We start from the raw sequence: 19,150 nt of genomic DNA, 5'->3' as shown, positions 1-19,150 counted from the left end.
GGGCGGGGCAGGCACAGCTTCTCTGGGCAACCTGTGCCAGGGCTTCACCGTATTGACATATATATATGGTGAAGCACTATGTAAATATATATTTGTGCCCCTCTCTTTCCATTTCCTCCAGTAACCAGCCCAAATTTACCAGATGCACCCCCACACCCATGAAAAGGAGAAATATTTCCTTCAGCACCTAAGAAATCAGTGGGAGCATTGGCACTGCTGAGGCAAATATCCATGGCATGATCTGGGCAATGTTTCATCCCTGTGCTCTCCTGGCTGTGGATATGTTTGCAGGGATCCATGCTGGAGGGAGTTATTAGGGCTGGAAATTCAACCAGCAAGAGCCTGAAAGGTAAGACCAAGCTTTCAGCCTTATTTGCTGACAAAATAAGCATTTTCCCCTGTGAGCTTTGGTGGTTCAGGTGACAGAGTTCAGCACAAGTTTCAGGATGTGGATATTGAAAAAAATACCTTCCCCATCTCACACTGATGGTATGTAGCTGTTCTTCTACAATTTCCTTCCTGCTCAGGCAGCAATCACTAATTTTAGACTCACCTACATGAAACAGTCACATTTCTGCCTTGGAAACAGTTTGCTGCTTCTGAAGAATAATCCTACCCCACTTAGCCAGGTATCTACTACTCCAGAAATATCAGTGACAGATCTCTTGGGATGTTAGAAGAAAACAAGCACAGTCCATAATGATGTTGGTTTGGAAGTATCTAGGATAAACAACAAAATTGATCCATTTGTGCAACAGCTGATAGAGAAATGCATACAGTGCCTAGGAAAAAATTGAAAGAAATATACTTTGGGAATGTTTTGTAAGTTCCAGGAAAACCTGTAAAGGTTTCATGACTGCTCAGCAGGAAGGAGAATCCTGCATTTCACCTTCTGGATGTCAGAAGATTCAAATTCCCAGTCACATGCCTAAAAAAATCCTGTTTTGCTGTGCCACACTGTGCTTCACACAGCAAGCTGAGGCACTGACAAAAGTGCTCTGAGGTGATAAATCCCTCACCCAAAGTGAAGGATTAGGCCAGGGACCGATTCAGAGGGATTTTAAATCACCCTGGCAGGCAATGAAGGCTTGTTCTTACCTCATTGGGTTTTATTATGGAATGGGAGGAAAATGAAATTGGGTTATTCTGTCAAACAGAAGAGTTGTTGGCACCTATGTATGATACATAAATCCTCCTTGGTGCAGTGTCTCTTCATCAGGAGTAATCCCAAAATATTTTACACAGCTCTGGCAGGATGTCTGAGGGATTTTTTTTATCATCTCCAAGGACGAAATGCTCCAAATATTTAACAAGAGAATGATGTTGAATAATAATTAAAACACATTGCACCTTGCAAGAATCACCTGCTTGGCATTTCAGTTCCTACAGGAATCCAGGTTTTACAGGTTTTTTGCTTGTGTCAATACAAGATAAGTTTAAAATTGTGATTTACTGGCCCAGGTTTTCCAGGGAGCCACAAGAACTTGTAGGGAGCAAGAGGGCAAATTTCTGACTGGGAGTTTTGCTCCAGCTCTGCTGTTGGTGATCTCAAATATCTGATACCTGCCTTGGTCACCACTTATGGGGTTTTAACCACAATTACAATTCTTCTCAAAATAACCCTCCAATGCTTTGTGGAAAGTAGGGCTTTATATCCACTGACTCCCTGTTCATGGATCTGAGGCAGGAGAGTAGCTCCTTGGGGACCAGCATTTGCTCTTGGTCATGGCTGGGCAGCCTCTGTCCCCACTGGTTCTCTGGGAGGGACGCATGTCCCCCCTGGGCTGGGACAAACATCTGGCTTTGCCCGCTCCGACTGTTGTTTAGGATGAGGTTGATCTTCTCCAGCAGACAGACTTGGGGTGCCCCTCCCTCCCCATCCCACAGGTGTGGAACAGGGCTTGTGTAGTCTCCAAAGATGCTCATCTCTGGTTCTGGGAGGACTGTGGGGGGCTGCGTCTGGTAGATGTTGGCAGCGACATATCCCAGTGTGTTCCAATTGGATATCTGGGGTTTGTAGTCACTGATCTGCTCCAGGATTGTGGTGCTAGCAGGAGCCACGGCCCCTGGGTTCTCCCCATCCTCAGTGACCTCTCTGCTGGGCTTCCTTGGGGTGGCCACACTCTCGTGTGCCTCGTGCGCCGGCACCTCCTCGACTTCCGTAACTGTGGGGTCGCTGGTGTCCAGGAGTGGATCCTGGAAACTGTCACTCGTTAAATCACTCTTGTTCTGGAAAAAAATGAGAAAATTTTTTTCCTGGAAACAAACTGGAAAATTTTATTAACAGGAGATCTGTCATTAGAGCTTGGAGCAACCTGCTCCAGTGGAAGGATCCCTGCCCGTGACAGGGGATGGAACAGAATGAGCTTTAAGGTCCCTTCCAGCTTGAGACAGCTGTGGCCACTAAACACAGACTATATTGAGGCAAGGTTTAAAGACTTCAGCTAATCTGGGCTGTCATACACCTTGCGAATGCTCGGGAAATGATTCCTGAGCAGTTTCCAGTCCCTTAGAGTTTAATCCTCTTCCCATCCATGTTTTTCACAGCAACAGAGCAAGTTGCCTTCTCCGAAGTGACAAGTGACAGGACAAGAGGAAATGGCCTCAAGTTCTGCCAGGGGAGTATTAGGTTGGATATTAGTGAAAATTCCTTCTTGCAATGGGCTGTCCAGCCCTGGCACACTTGTCCAGGGCAGTGGGGGAGTCCTCATCCCTGGAGGGATTTAAAAGTCATGTGCATGTGGCACTTGGGGACATGGGTCAGTGGTAGCCTTGGCAGTGCTGGGGGATGGTTGGACTTGATTCCTCAACTTAGAGGGATTTTCCAACCTAAACAATCCTGTGATTCTGTGATTCTAAGCTTTAATCTGAGGTGAAGCAAAAGGAGATTCTGCTGCACTTACCTGGAGGGACTTTACCACGTTGCTGTTTTCCATGTGGGGAAACTCTTCAAACAGCCATTTTGGCAAAAGCTGCACAGTGGTGACTTTAATACTTTAGCAAAAAGAAAAAAAATAAACCCCAAGATATCAGTCCATTTTATCAATTCCTCATGCAGCATGAAACTGTCCTGGCAGGAGGGAACACAAAGTGCATCCAGACTTTGAGGGTGGCTTGGAAGCTGTAGGTTCACCCCATATGGGTGGGTTTCCCTTTTCTATGATTTTACCAATCCTATGATTCTATGTTTTGGGTTTTTTTATTGGTCTCTGCCTTACTGTAGAGCACACAAATGTCTTTTCATACAACAAACTGGTGAATGGGTGATGCTGCCCTCAGTGAAAAGGCTGCATTGAAGACTGGCTTCTGGAGCTGATTTTAAAATATCCTAGAAGAAATTTCTTCTACATACTAAAAATACATACTAAAAAAGGTATGAGCTAGAAATAAGGAAAAAATAATACCTTTTTCTGACTGATTTTTTAAACATCAGAATTGCAAAACCAACTGATAATATGACCATGCTGATGCCCAGTCCCAGGAAAACTCTGATGTCATCATCTGAAAAAGGATGGAGAGGGAAGAGGTCATGCCAGGGGATTCAGTCAAGTGATTCAGTCAGTAACCATTTCCTACATGGCCTTACCTTCCCTTCCAGAAATGCTGAAGTGAATTCTTCAGCTTATGTTGGTTTTGCTTTTGGTTTAAGTGTTGCAACAGATCATAACGTGACCTAAACCAGAGCATCACCAACGTTAGAAAAATGGGTGGGAAGTGCTTAAATGAGTCCCTGGTTCAAACTGCAAGATGGAAACAGTCTCTTGCTGTTGTGATATATGTTGATATTATGTTTTCCTTGTTTTCTCACCTCCTAATTGTAATGTACATTATAAGTCTCATAAGAAAGCAAAACTCCAGGCTTGCATTATGTGAGATCACTGCAGCCTTCCCTCCAGGTGGGTCATGTCCCCACCGAGTGGAAAGGACCTTTTTTTGGCTCTGATCTCTCCAAATGTACACAAGCTCACTGATGCAAGCATGCCCAAATGCTACAGGTGCTTCTTGGGCTAAACCTTCCATTGCTGGCCAAGGAGAAAGCCTGGCTTAATAAGTCTGAGCTACCCAAGGTCTTCTTACCGTGGGGATTCTCACTGAAGATGCTGCCCAGGAGCGGCTCCTCTGGAGGGACTGAAACAGAGAAGGGAAAAATGTCCATAATTTCACTTAGAGGACTGTGGGTGACACAAAAACTACGGCTGGCTTTTATTTTGTTAATATTATTTAGAAACATAAATAATGGTGTCATGAGAAAAAATAAGCTGAAGTAATAATCCCTGAAGTAATTAATAACTCCAGCTCTGGCTGGACAATGGACGATATCCTGTTTCTCAGAGATCCAATTGAATGAGACGTTGATTTAACATGTATCAACAACTACAAAACATCTTCCACACACATTGCTCCCCTCAGCACCTGAAACAAGAATATATTGTGGCTGGGGAACTGTACATCCTTTTTCATGAGCACCTACAGGTTATTTAACAGGTTTCCCAGAGAAGCTGCGGCTGCCCTATCCCTGGAAGTGTTTAAGGCCAGGATAGACAGGGATTGGAGCAACCTGGGGTAGTGGAAGGTGTCCCTGCTCATGGCAGGGGGTGGGACAAGATGATCTTTAAGGTCCCTTCCATTCCAGGACTCTGTGATTTCCCAAACTGCCTGAACCTCATGGGAATGAATTTCTAATAATTTGTTTGTGTGGCAGGCTGTGTGGTGAGGGAAGATCTGCAGCTAACAAGCCTGCCATGGTAAGAAGGGTGTTTCTGCTCCAATAAGCAGCAAGCTTCCGTCCAGGCCAAATTCAGCAATTCCCTTGGGATCTCTTCTCCTTAACAGACAAGTGGTGCCATTGCTGCTACAGAAAAGGGGTCCTGCCCAGAGCTAATGACTGTGAATAGCCTGAGATGAACTGGTCAGGAATATTTGTTTCCATTTCTTGGCAAAAAAATTGAATAACTACCCTTCTCTAAGCCATGAGAGGTGTCAAACAGAAACAGGGAGCTGTTTTGTCATAGGGAAAGTATCTGAGCAGCTTCAGATAACCCATCTAAAATGGCATCACAGCCCAGGACGGTGAAGAACATCCTCAGGTGCTTCCTGCAGGTACATCCAGCTCTGTCAGGGCACCAAGAGCATTGACAGGTCTTAATGACCCTGACCAGCCTCACCTGGGACCTCCACCCACACCTCTGCCTGGGGCTCTATTTAAGCTCAGTCTGGGCCCTCAGTCTCCACTTAGGCTGTGTTAGAGGGGCTCTAGAGGTCAAATTTCTGGTCTGAATTAATGACTTGATGTCGTCTCTCCCTTGTCTTCAGGGACCTGCCCAGCTCTTGAGGACAGCCAAAGCCAGGCCACAATGCTGGAGATGATGATGTTCCTCTGCAAGTTGGCTCATGCTCTTACCTAAAACAATTTCCAGAACTGAAGGTTGCTGGTGGAGTTGAAGATGCCCCTGCTCATTGCAGAGGGATTGGATTACATGATTTTAAAAGGTCCCTTCCAACCCCAAGTGTTCCATGGTTCCCGCTCCAGGTAAGGAGGGGTGAGCTGTGGCTGGGCCAGTTGGTCTCTGTAGAAGCTGTTTTCTGTGTTTTGGTTTATCTGAACCACTTGTGAAATGTGCAAAGCAGCAAATTCATTCTTTCTAAAGGGGGAACAAGTCCATTGCTGTATCTTATAAAGTAAGATGTGGTTCTTGAATACATTAGATCTTTGCACAGGAGCAAAGACCACCTAGAGAAGGCTTTAATAGAGACATATTGACAAAAACCTCTATTTTCATATCCTGTAGTCAAGAGGATTCCATCTAGAGCTCTGCTTTCCTCGGGTCAATGGGAGGGGTTTTCATCTTGTGTTTAAGTAATCCTACCAAACTGTCAGATTGTGGGAAGAAGCAGCAGCATCTCCACCCCTCCAGGCTTACCTTTGCCAGAGCTGGGTTTGCTGACCCCGCCGGTGTAGACCGCGTACACCGACACATTGATGCGAAACCCAGCTGCTGCCTCTTCTGGGAAAAAAACAAGATTTGCCTTTAATATGTGTTTGTAACCTCCTGTGAAGGCTCTAGGTTTGTTCAAGGGCATGTTGCTGAGCGGTGGAAGTAGATGGAGCATCTCCTGTGCTTGCACAGGCCTCCACAGGTCTAGTGTGGTTCCCTGGCTGCCAGCTCACCTGTCACTTCATTCTTTCCCTGTGACCTTCACCCAGGGAACCAAATCCCACTGACTGTCCTCACATCTCCTGTTTCTTTACTTCTCCTTGTTCCCTAAGGGTTCTTTGTACCACTCCCCAAAAACAAGTGGGTGGGGGCTCAGCTTCAAACGAAACTACCTTTATAATCTATTTTGGATTTATAATGTCCTGATGAACTGCACCAAGTAACAAAAGGACTTCTGGAATATCTTACCTTGGATGTATGTGTGTGTTTCCTGGGATGGGACTTTCTTCCAAAAATAGTGCTCCTCCTGGTGATACTGGGAGGTGGAAACCCACTCCACTATGAACCAGAGTGGGGGGCTCTTGCTGTGCTGGGGGGGCTGCCAGTGAACCAAGACCCTGCTCTGGTTGTCGGGCTTGACCTCCAGAGCCACTGGTGCTGGGAATTCTGCCGAGAGAGATGGCAAGGGAAGTGTCACCCAACAGACTCATCTTTGGGGAGTAGGAGACTGGGAAGGGTCAGCTAAGCCCAGGCAAAATGTGTCTTTCCTGGAAGTTTTTTAAAACTCAAGAGGGAACAAGAAATTATAGAATATGGGGGTTTATATATAAATATCTATAAACACACAAAATATATGAAGATAGATTTTTATATATATTTATACATATATCATTCTATATTTCATAGAACTATTTAGATTGGAAAAGACCTTAAAGATCAAGTTCAACCATTCTTCCAGCACTGCCAAGGCCACCACTAACCCATGTCCCTAGGTGTTACATCCACTTATCCCTTCAGCGATGGGGACTTCACCACTGCCCCAAGCAGCTGTGTCAGGCCTGGACAACTCTTTTCAGGAAGGAATTTTCCCAATATCCAACCTGAGCATCCCCTGGCACAACTTGAGGCTGTTTCTGTTTGTCCTATCCCTTGTTCCCTGGGAGCAGGACCTGACTCCCACCTGGCTCCACCCTGCTGTCAGGGAGTTGCAGAGAGCAAGAAGGTCCCTCCTGAGCCTCTTTTTCTCCAGGCCGAGCCCCCCCAGCTTCCTCAGCTGCTTCTGGAGCTCCAGATCCTTCCCCAGCTCTGTTCCCTCCCCTGTGTTTATGTACATGTGTCACAAAAACACATTGTCAGCTTTGTCATGTCCCTGAAATGCTTTACCTGTCATTTCTTACAAGAAATGCACATGATTCAGATAACTGAGAGCTTAGAGAGTTTTTTTCCACTTCAATTCTCTTCAGTTTCTTTTTAGTCATGTATTTGTCCTCAGTTTGAATGGGACTTTCCCCTTCCATTGCTCATTAAAAGAGACGTTTTTCAGAAATAGGAAAGCATGGTTGTGGGGAAAACCACAGCCTGTGGCTCAGAAAGGACTTCTTCCTTTTCTGTTTGCAAGGACCCAGCTCACAGCAGGGGCTGACTCCCTGGCAGAGGCTGGAGGAGCTATTTTGGGGGGCAGGGAGCAAAGGAGCAGCCTTGTACCCTTTGCTCTGCCAGCCAAGGTACTGCAGCCTTAGGTGGTAAAGGGCTGATATTCCAGTGCCTAAAGGAGCTCCAAGATAACTGGAGAGGGACTTGGGACAAGGACACAGAGTGACAGGACAAGGAGGAATGGCTTCACACTGCAAGAGGGCAGGCTTAGATGGGATAGTGGGAAGGAATTCTTGGCTGTGAGGGTGGTGAGGCCCTGGCAGAGGTTGCCCAGAGAAGCTGTGGCTGCCTCATCCCTGGAAGTGTCCAAGGCCAGGTTGGATGGGGCTTGGAGCAACCTGGGATAGTGAAAGGTGTCCCTGCCTATGGCAGGGGGTGGGACTGGATGGGCTTTAAGGTTCCTTCCAACCCAAACCATTCCTGGATTCCATGGTTCTATATGCTCCTGTGTAGCATCTCCATCTCCAGGGAATGCTGGAATTGTCTGGGGGATGTTGTGTTCCCTCAGCAGAGCAGGCTGCTGAGGGAAAATATTTGCTGATGTTTTCCCTTGCACAGTTCAGCATTTTTCTCCTGCAACCCTAATAAAAGCCAGTCTCTGTTACACCTGCAAGTGGCCTGTGACATCCTTACACCTGCAAGTGACATCCTACCTTCCTGGCTGCTGGCACCCTGGCCAAGGGTGATGCTGGTGGGGCTGGAAGCCCCCTTGGAGTTGTGAGCAGTGATGAGGAGGGTGTGGGCTCCCGGTTGCACCGTGATATCGCACTCCGTGCTGGAGGTGTTGCAGAGGACCAGCATTCCTCCGGGGGTCTCGGCGGCCACGGCATAGCCCAGGATCCTCCCGCGAGCGTCCCGGGGGGACAGCGGCTGTGAACGGCAAGACAGACAGTCCGTCCCGTGGGTACGGGTGTGGGATGTGACACTGAGACACATCCCACAGATGTGCCCTTGGCTGGGTGACACACACGTGGATTTTACAAAGATGGAGAGATTTTACTTCACATTGGGGTGTCACTTCCCCGCCCATCCCTTTGGTCGAAGGGCTTCTCAGGGAGGGCGTTCCCTTCTCTGCTCGGGGAGGAGCAGAGCACGCCAAAATTTCACAGAGGCTGCCAAAACCCACTTTACCTTGATCAAGACCGTCACCTCGTGGCTGCCGTTGGGGAACGCCGGGCCCAGGCGCCGCCAGACGTCGGGAGCCGCGGCGGGGGCTGCGGGACGGAGAGAGCGTGGGATGGGGGTTGAGGCACCGGGGGACACCCACCGACGGGGTGTCCAACACACACAGCCCTAGCAGGAAGCCCTGCCTGGCCGGGTCTCTGCCGCTGTGAGAGGAAACAGCAGCGGGCGCTGCTTTTTGAGGCGAGCACGTCCCCGGCTTCCTCACTGTAGCCGGGATGTGAGGGCAACGCTCCTCGGGCATCTCGTCCCGCTGCCGGCCGGGATGACTGAGCCGGCCCTTTCCAACCTCATCCTGGTGTTAGCAGCCAGGATGAAAAGGGGGAAGCTGGCACGAGGTGACAGGTATTTGTGGCTCGTGTGACACCATGACTGGTGTGATTTTTCCACCCAGGGCAAGAGGCTACCAATGATTGTGGAATCATGGAATTGGTTAGGTTGGAAAAGCTCTCTAAATGACCAAGTCCAGCCACTCCCCCAGCACTGGGGGATGGTCACTATTAACCCATGTCCCCAGGCGTCAAATCCACAAGGCTTTTAAATCTCTGGGATTTAAAAGGCAGGGATAGGGACTCCACCATTGCCCTGGGCACTCTGGAAATGCCATGTACAGGGGTGTCTCTGAAGCTGAGCCTACCTGCCTCAGGGGTGGTGTAGAGAAAGGGGGGGCTCCAGGCACTCCAGGGACTGTTGGGGGTGCTGAGCCTGCACCTAACCTGGAACAGGTACTGGGTGTCACTCTGCAGGTTGTGCTGCCAGCGGGGCCCATCCTGTGCTGCACTGTCCCACACCTCCACCTGCAAGGGAAGCAGGGTCTTGGGGGGAAGTGGGACCCAGCCAGGCCCCCACTGCCACCACCAGCCCCCAGACACAGTGGTGGTCACTGCCTTCCTTGTCTGCATGGGTGGGGATGGGCAGAGTCCACACTGTCCCCTCTACAAATGCACTGGGCAAGCTGTGGAGCCATAGAGAGAACCCCCATCCCACTTCTCTGCTGGGCTTCTGACACCACAGGGATTTTGGGGGCTCCTATGGGGACTGGGATCCAGCTCAGCCCCTGCCAGCACCCAGGGATGTTTCCAAAGAGACTCAGGTGGAGCTGTCCCAGTGTAGTTGTATCTGTAGGTCTGCACTGAGCATCCCAGAGGATTTTGTGTCTTGTCCTTGCAGAGCAGATAATGTTTGGAAACATTTTGAATTTTGCCCTTTTGCTTATAAGGCTGAGATAGCCCTGCCCAGATGGCCATCTGTTCTCTCAGATGGCACCAGCTCTCCTGCACCCCAAAAGCGGGAGCTGCCTGTGGCTGGGGTGCACCTTCCCCACCAGTACCAGAGCAAATAAGTAGGTTTTGAATGACCCCAAATGCTCCCATTTTTAAGAGGGTTTCCAGCAGGACTAGGACTTGCACCTCTCCTAACAGGGCCTGATGCTGCACACAGGGGGAGGTTTGGGGAGTCCTGGGGGTCTCACATGCCATGCTGGAGTGCCCTTGGCTTGGTGTCGCTCTTCGCAGTGCACGTTCTCCAGCTGTGTCTGACTGCTCCACTGGATCGTGGTGGTGGGAGAGGATGCCTCTGTTGTCTCAGCACCAATGACCAGGGGCAGAGTGGGGATTACTGTGGGGAGAGCCAGAAACGGGTGGGGTGGGGGGCTGCCCTCGTTCACGTCACTGCACAGCTCAGGAGGGCCCCTAAAGTGACACCTCAGGGCAGGGCAGTGGGTGTGGCCATGCACAGCCCCAGCACTCCGTGCTGCTCACGGATGGGTGGATAGAGGGATGGGTGGGCAGATGGATGGGTGGGCAGACATACCAATGTCCTGCAGGCTGAGGAGCTGTGGGGCCGAGTGGGCAGTGCCCAGTGCATTCCTGGCCTGCACCCACACCAAATAGTGGCTCCTGTTGCACAGCGCACTCAGGGGCACTGGTGAGTCTGCAGGGAACACCTTCTCCTCTTCTTCTTCCTCCTTCTCAGCATCCTCCTCATCTTCTGCCACCAACCTGGGAAGCAGAAGGCAGCCTGTCAGTGCCCATCCCAGCACCACACACCCACTGGGATGGTGACACTCCCGAGGTGTCGCAGCTCATGACCAGGGCATGGTCATCCTCAAACCCAGAGTTTGTCACTCCTAAAGCAAACTGAAAGTTATTCCCTTCAGTTCCCGCCTTTTTTTCTGGGAATTCGCATTTTCATGACAGGAAGGGAACTTTTCTTTCTGGCTGCATGGTTCAGTTTGATCCCAAGCAAATTTAGACATGAGGTTTATCCCTTCTCTTCATAAAGCCAAGTATGATGGAATTTAATGTCTTCAATAATTGAGTCAGAGTAACTGAAAGCCTGCCAGGTTGGTGCCATGGGGACTTCAGTGGCAGGGAGCATCCCAAGATGGACTGTGACATACCAGGCAAGTGCCATGGGGACTTCAGTAGCAGGGAGCATCCTGGGATGGGCAGGATGGGCTGCGGCACACCACGTAGCAGCCAGCACCTCTGCTTCAGGTTGGAGTTTCAGTTTTGGGGTTTGGGCAGCATTAGGTTCACCCTCTCTTTAGCTCAGAGAGAGTCCAAGCACCTGAAAACAACGTGCTGCTTCCATGTGCCGTGGCACGATGGAATGTGTGGCAGGTCAGTAACTGCACTGAGTGCGGGAGGTTACTCATGCGGAACTCAACCGGTGGTGGAACGTGTGGTTTTCGAGCAGAAGATGAGCAAACGTGAGCTGTAGGAAGTGTAACTAGGGCATGGCACCCGCTCACAGCAGCCCTGCTGTCACCCGGCTCTGTGGCTGCCACGTGCCAGTCCCGCGCTCCCTCTCATCCCTGCAGTCCCCCTGCTCCCTGGGGGCCTCACCTGCGCAGGTGGAGGGTGCGGTGGGTGAGCAGGTGGGGCGGCCTCCCTGCATCCCACCCGCACTCCAGGTGCTCCGAGCCCTCGGCAATGACACAGCTCAGGTTGCTGGGGGGGTCTGGAGGGTCTGCAGGGGCAAGGACAGGTGAAAGTATGGACATCCTCCAAACCCACGCACTGCACGCCCCAACTCCTCGGTGCTCAGCAAAAGCCCTCAAGCCCCCCCTCCAAGGTACTCACAGCCGGCCCGGACCTCAGTGCCACACACCAGCTGGTCCCTCCCGCTGTTGGGGCAGCGGGCAAAGCAGACGATGGCTCCGAAGGGCAGCCGGAAATCGCGCAGCCGGAGCTGGACGGAGCTGCTGTTGAGGGGGTGCAGGGGACCCTCAGTGCGGTTGTAGTTGAGGAGGATGATGAACTTGGCTGAGGGGCAGCCGAGGGTGGAGAGGCAGTTGATGGAGATGTTGGAGCCCATCTGCACTACGGGTGCGGGGTCGACCCAGACGTGCCCTGAGCACTTGATGTTTGCAGCACCTGTGCCAATACCCGCTGGGTCAGGGTGGCTCTGGGTGGGTGTCCCACAGGAGGGGATGCCCGTGGGCTGCACCACTCCACAGGGGATGCAGCAGCAGCAGCATGGCTGGACCCTGCAGCAAGGGGATGCCAGCACCCCCAGCCACCTTGAACCCCATGGGATAGGGAGAAACTAGGGGTCATGAGTGATATTGGGAAGGAATTCATGGCTGTGACGGTGGTGAGGCCCTGGTACAGGTTGCCTAGAGAAGCTGTGGCTGCCCCAACCCTGGAAGTGTCCAAGGCCAGGTTGGCCAGGGCTTGGAGCAACCTGGGCTAGTGGAAGGTGTCCCTGTCCATGGCAGGGGGTGAAACAAGATGAGCTTTAAGGTCCCTCCCAACTCAAACCAGTCTATGAATCTGTGATGAAACCAACCCCTGCCTGCAGCAATGCCCCGGCACCCAGTGACTCATCCCAGCAGATCAGAAACAGACAATTTTAGGTTTTGCTCTAATGTTTAAATGAGTGCAGGGAAATAACCCACAGTCTCGAGAGCTCTGATCCCCTGATTAGGGCGGCGGAGGCGTGCGCTGCCCTGCGCTATCAGATGGAGCTCTGCGCTAGCCCAGGCAGCCCGGGCTCACAGCCGCTATCAGACTCCATCTGGCCTTCCTGGAAAGGGCAAGGCTGTGCTCCGGCTGTGCCTGTGGAGGCACATCCCACTGCTTAGCACAGCCACTGCAATGAGGCTGGACATGGTCCTGCTCCAAGGATGTCAGTGGGAAACAGAGGGTGCCGCAGGACATGGGACCCCTTTGCAATGCTAGTGCAGTGCTCCCCCCAAAGTCCACAGCTGTAGCTCTACAACTGTCCTATTCCCACCCTAAATCCCCTGTAGGACCACAGGGTACGCTCTGGTGGTCAGCGAGGCCATGGTGGCCGTGCTGAGCCATGTGGTGGCCACTTACCTTGGCACAGGCAGCAGACCAGGATGTAGAGCACCAAAGCATTGCCAGACCCTGCCATGGCCTGGGCTGCAGCCACTGCCCACGCATGGCATAGTCTGTGGAAGGAAAGGGGATGGAGGGAATCCTCCTGGAAACCAGCTCCAGCACAGGCAGGAGCACCAGGAGGCGATGGGAGCAGGAAAACGTGGATTTACAGCAGGGAAATCAAGGCTGAAAACCTTCCTTGAAAGAGACAGGTTTGGTGGGTCAGGGGGATGGTGTCCCTCTGTTCAGCACTGAGGAGGCACATCTGGAATGCTGGGATCAGAGCTGGGCTCCCCTGAGGACAGGAGAGACATGGACAGATTGGAGTCCAGCAAAAATGCCTGAGGGTCGGGAGCACCTGGGAAATGTGGAAGGGTTGGGAGAGCTGCTGGAGAGGAGGGGCTCAAAGAGGCTTAAATCCTTGGGTATAGATGAGGAAGTAAAGATGAGGGAGCATCTTTACTCCTCACAGCATTGCCCAGTGAAAGGACAGGAGGCAATGGGCTCACACTAGAAATCAGAAAATTCCAGCTAAACATAAGAAAAAGCTCTTTAATGCTGACCACACAGCAGGGCTCACCCTACGGTCTCCATCCCTTGGGATGCTCAGACATGGTTTTGTGGGACAAAACTTCCATTTCCATAAGATCTTTCCCACAGGTTCTGTCCAAGGTGAACAATGGTTCTTGCAAGCAGTGAACCCCCTGAGACAGCCCCAAAACCTCAGGCCAGGGCTTCCCACCTCTCCCCAAGGAGCCACTCTTGTGTCTGCATCCCACAGTCTTGCCTAAATTTTTCCCTGTTCCCTTTGACTTCCTCCCCAGCTTCTTTGGATGCATCCCACCAGGACAAACCCTCTCCAGATGGGAAGCCTGATCTCACCAGCCCTGTGGGACTTGGGATGTGGGGATGGGTCAGCTTTGAAACAACCAAGGCACGGACTGAAGTGCAAGGAAATGCAACTCCCTGGGGGAAAATTGCTCTTTTTCATGAAAAACATCCTCCTGGGAGCAGACCCTGACCAGACCTGACACCCCATTCCCCTATCCAGGGTTGAACATCCAGAAAAGCCCCACAACTCCCTCATTTTCTTTTCAAATAACCCCATGCAATACCTGAAGTCAGGAATGGCAAGTTTTCCCTGGAGAGACAGCAGAGTCCACAGTGAAAGCTTCAAAATGCTGTTTTTCAACCCAAACCAGGCCACCAGCAGCAGCAAGTACTTCGGTATTTCTCCTGCCGTGTGAACTGACCTTGTTTGGTTTAAGGGATGTTCAAATACTCATCACTAGTGAGTCAAATTTTAAGTGCCTCCCTATTACCTGACCTACTAAGAGAAGCAGATGAACCTTCTGCAAGTCAGAGCAAATGAAAAAATACAACTCGTATTCTATGAAAAGAGCTGAAAACACACTAAATCTGCCCACTGGCAGCTTTACAAGGGACTGCAGGCTCTGCCTCCCCTGGGAATAACTCACATTCATATTTTTATTCCAATTTATAGGCATTTGCAAACTCCAAAGCCAAAGGAACAAGACTGTTTCCCTTGCTGGCAGATGCTGGGCTTTGATCTTGTCTCTGTTAAAGTCTCCTCGTGCATTAGTGCTAAAGAAATGGGAAGAAAAAAAGAAGGAAAAAGCTGTCCTGTTGTTCAAGCCCAAACCAGGTGGAATCTTCACCGGCAGCTGTGCCAGGAGGGGATAAAACATGGGAGCAGCAGGTGAGGACAATGAGCTGGCATATTTTGTATTTAAATGTAGGGGTCTGGAAGCTGGGCAGAGTAGAGGGTTCTTACCTTGGCTGTCCTCAGGATCCTGCTGGGATCCTCCTCCTCCTGCTGTGGCCGGAGCTGCCGAGCGCAGCAAGAAGCATGGGTGAGTGTGAGCGAGGTGAGCAGTGGGGCTGACCCAGATAACAGCACCAAAAATGGAGAGTTTCCAGTCTGAGTCAGTCCATGGGAAAACCCAGCATCCCTTAAAGGAGCAGCCTCGGGGGAAGGAGTGTCTTCTGAAAGTTCTTACAGAATTTGGAGACACCCCAACAAAGTTAAATCCATCCCAAATGGATTTTTATGGTTGTGTTGCTGTGTACAAGGTGACAGGAGCACAGCAGAGTGTGCTGGGCTGAGCTGCATCAGGGAAAGGACATTTTCCTGCTAATCTCAGAAGTGTGGAATGAGGAGTCCTTAATGAGTGAGGTTGTTTTCACCAGCAGTGAGTGTCACCCACTCTGCTTGTGCTGGCCACCAGCTCATCCAAGGATGCTCCAAGCTGCAGACTCCCAGGGTTGAGAGGTCCAAGGCTCCAGGGATGCTCCAATGCCCTCCATCCCACTGGCTCCCTGCTGCTCCCAAACCCTGACTTTGCAGAGCCTGTGGCTTCCTTTCTCATGTCGGTTGAAGAGTTAAACCTCAAAAACAGTGTTAACCTCATTAGAGGCTGCAACCACAGGAAATACCGCACAGCTCCCAGCTCTGCCTCGAAGAGGGAAATGTTGGGGAACAGAATTTTTCTCCCCCAGGGCAAGACAGAGCCTTCCTCTGCCAGCAAGTACCAGCTGCTCTAGGTTTTGTCTGATCCATGGGGACTTTTTAGTGGAAGTAAGAGCATGAGCCTGCTGGCAGCACAGTGGGAGTAAAACCTCACTGGGTGATGAAACTATAACGTGTGGTTATAGTAATGTATACAATGTGTCTGTATGGCTATGGTAATGTATAGTAATGTATATAACGTGTCTATATGGCTATGGTAATGTATAGTCAGGAGCAGGACTGGGAGGGTTTCAGTGGGAATTTTCATTTTGGCATGTTCTGGGTGTGTGGGGACACACAGCTGGGGCCGGGGCTGCACAGCTGGGAGAGGATGGTAAGTGTGCACATCTGGAGCCTGTTTAAGTCATCTGGGGCTGGGGCAGCCCCAAGGACAAGCACATCTGGAGCCAGGGCAGCACATCTGGAGCCAGCACAGAGCAGTGGCATGTGGAGCAGTGTGCCTTCCCAGGACAGGTGTCACAGCCTCTCTGAGCTGCTGGTTCCCATACCACTGATCTTCTGGTGCTGGTTAAACTGATGTCTCCTTATCTCTTCCTGAGCAGTCATGTCGAGCTGCAGCTCAGTGCGTAGCAGGGCGGAAGCAGAGTGAGCCCTCATGCCAGACTCTTTCCCATGGATTTATCCTTCCCATGCTGAGGATTCTCAGTTGCTCTTGCCTTCCTGTGAGGCAGCTACACTGCTCCATCATTCCAAACCCCATCACGCCTCTTGTTCATTCGGGGCTCTTTGTGGTTCGTTTAGATATTGCTTACAGCCAGATATAAGGCTTTAGACTGAGGGGTGAGGGTTAGATTGGATTTAGGAAGAAATTCCTGGCTGTGAGGGTGGTGAGGCCCTGGCACACGTTGCCCAGAGAAGCTGTGGCTGCCCCATCCCTGGAAGTGTTCAAGGTTGGATGGGGCTTGGAGCAACCTTGGGATAGTGGAAGGTGTCCCTGCCCATGACAGAGGGTGGGACTGTGTGATCTTTAAGGTTCCTTCCAACCCAAAGCATTCCAGGATTCTGTGATTCTATGTCCAGAAGTGGAAATGCCATACAGAGAGTCCCTCCAGGGGCTGGCATGGCACAGCCTAGCCGTGCAGGCTTCTCCCAGCACACCCAGGACAGTGCCTACAGCCCTTAGTGCCTCTTTCCCTCGGGATCCAGGTGCTCCCCAGTCTGGCACACTAGTCAGGGTTGGGGTTAGTTACCTCTTCCCCCCGCACAGCAGGACCCAGGTTTTGGGGGCACTGTCAGCCCTGAATTCAGGCGGCCCCACTCCCGCCCCCGCTGTACCGTGCCTTTCCCGGCCGCCCCCGCGCAGGCGATAGGGATCTCACCGTGACTTCCTCGCTGTGCCGGGACCAGCCCCGCCTGGGCCCCGTGCCACCCCCATTGCCACTGTCACCGGGAGCTGCTGGCTCCTGCCACCACCCCCGTGCCCCCCACACTTCCCTCTGACCCCAAACCGTGTGGGGTGCCGGGCTCCGGAGCCCTTTTCCCTTTCCCCCCATCCCGACGTCCAGGTCAGTTGGACACTGGGGAGCACCCCCGGCTGAGTTGGTTGTCAAATGAGATTAAGATTAAACTGGATTAATTTAACATTTGTTATTTTTGGTGGGGACGCTCGGATTCCTGCCCTGACTCAGAGGCTGAGATCAGCAGGAAGGAAAGGTCGGGACAGACCCGGCTCTGCTGCTAAAAGTGGAGCACTTGTGTCATACTCAGAGTTGTGCTTGGCATGGGGGATACAGGGGACGCCAAGGATGTAGGTGACACAGATATGGCCATCCTGGGACCGCAGGTTCGTCCCCTTCTCGCCGTGCTGGCTCCGTTGTGGGGGTGACATTCAAATATTTGACCTTGAAACCACCACGGCGGCATCTGCGCTGTGGACGCTGCACTCATGGGGGCTTCCCTGCACCCCCAATGGGGCTCCCTGGGGGACACGGCTGTGCCAGAGGGAGGGCAGCCCTGGGAATCAGTGCTGCTTGCGTCAATTCCGCTGGCACTGGCGTCCGTGCAGGATTAGGTTCCTCTCTGCTGCTGGAGGAATAAATATTCCCAAGTCCAAGCCCGCACAGCAGGTTGATAAGGACGGACAGGGCTCAGTGCAGGAACAAGGAAGCTGAGGCCAATGAGAAAGAGGTTTTGACTGTGATTTTTGGCCAGGGTAAAAGGACACCCAAGATATGGAGAAATTGCTCCTGGACTTTAAAGTCAGCTTGTCCTTCCTGTGAGCCATGCCAGGGAACAGCTCCTGCTCCTGCTCCTTCCCCATGAGTGGGGCAGCAACAGGGACATGAATCAGCCAGGAAAAAGAAAGTTTGGGCAAAGAGTTTACTTTTTGCTGCAAGGGGAGGGTGAGCTGAGTGTGCCGGGACGAGTGGCAGCTTGTGCCTGTGGGGCCACGACACCACATTTTCCACTGGAGGCTGCAGGGTTTGGCTGTGCCCAGGCAGGTCGTGGCAGGGAGATAACTGGCAATAAAGCTCTCCAAAAAGGGCTGTTTCCTCTGTAAACACCATCATGGCCACAGGCAATGAATGTCTCACTGCTGCCTTCCCTCCTCACATTGGGAAAGACCCCAAAAATGACCCTGGAGGGATTTAACAGATGTCTGGGTGTGGAACTGAGGACATGGGCTAGTGGTGGCCTTGTTAGTGCTGAGGGAGCAGTTGGACTTCATGGTCTTTTCCAACCTAAGATCCCATGGAAGTGCTGTGGCTGCCGAACTGGGGCTCATCCCACATCCCCCTGCATCAAGCCCCCATGCCCACCCTCCATCTCCTCCACAGCCGCCCACTGCAGCATCTCCATTGCTGCAGCTTTGTCCCTCCATCTCTGTCCTATCCCTCCAGGGGCTGCAGGACACAGACCCCCCTGAACTGCCCCATGGGGACCATGAGCTGGTGCTCGGTGGGATCTGGCTCCTCGGCTCTGATCAGGATGATGGGAAGCGGATTCCCCAGCAGTGACAGATTGAGGTGAGTGTGTCAGTCCTGTTTCCCAGCAAAATCCGTTCTCTCCACTATAACCCTGTAGGATGGAGGTGGTTTTGTGCTTCAAGCTGGCTTGTTTAGGGATTTTTCCACTTGGTAGAGCATGGCCTGGAGGGGAAGATTTAATCTCGGAAAGGGAAAGGCTAGTGCCAAAATCCTGCGTGTGGGGTCATCCAAGGGCAACACCCAGCAGGGTGCTAGGCCCCCATAGCCATTGTGTCTGGGACAGCAGTGCCAGAGCGGGTCTGATTCCCCTGCCCCCGATTCTGCTGTGGAGAGGGAAGGAAGGACCGTCGTCCCCCTGCCCAGAGAGAGGACATGTGTTTTTGGTGTCCCCTTGTCCCTGCAGTGCCGCCAGCCCACTGCCGTGCCCGGTGCCCTCCTTGGCAATGATCCCCCTCTCGGGCCCCCCCCCAATGCCCCCCGGGAACCTCCACGTCAATGCCCCCCATACCAGACCCCTGTGCTATGTCTCCCCATAAGCCACCCCTACGC

The 19,150-nt window shown here is 51.9% G+C and overlaps 1 protein-coding gene across 1 annotated transcript; it reads right to left on the bottom strand.

Moving 5' to 3' along the window:
• Positions 1-1,301: 1,301 nt before the first annotated feature.
• On the bottom strand, positions 1,302-13,717 carry IL23R (interleukin 23 receptor). Its single transcript, XM_017805298.1, has 15 exons — positions 13,704-13,717; positions 13,100-13,194; positions 11,858-12,151; positions 11,621-11,744; positions 10,584-10,771; positions 10,243-10,388; positions 9,409-9,568; positions 8,721-8,803; positions 8,243-8,459; positions 6,405-6,602; positions 5,922-6,005; positions 4,078-4,128; positions 3,405-3,501; positions 2,904-2,994; positions 1,302-2,229 (listed from the first exon to the last, which is right to left on the bottom strand). Exons 1-15 carry the CDS (start codon positions 13,715-13,717, stop codon positions 1,612-1,614), a joined length of 2,460 nt encoding a protein of 819 aa, XP_017660787.1. The 3' UTR covers positions 1,302-1,611.
• Between the last annotated feature and the right edge of the window lie 5,433 nt (positions 13,718-19,150).

Source organism: Lepidothrix coronata, unplaced genomic scaffold (assembly GCF_001604755.1).
Source record: "Lepidothrix coronata isolate B3197 unplaced genomic scaffold, Lepidothrix_coronata-1.0 Scaffold12, whole genome shotgun sequence".
In the NCBI taxonomy this organism is placed as follows: Eukaryota; Metazoa; Chordata; class Aves; order Passeriformes; family Pipridae; genus Lepidothrix; species Lepidothrix coronata.
The sequence above is the reverse complement of the archived record's forward strand: the minus strand, read 5'-3'. Positions and strand labels throughout refer to the sequence as shown.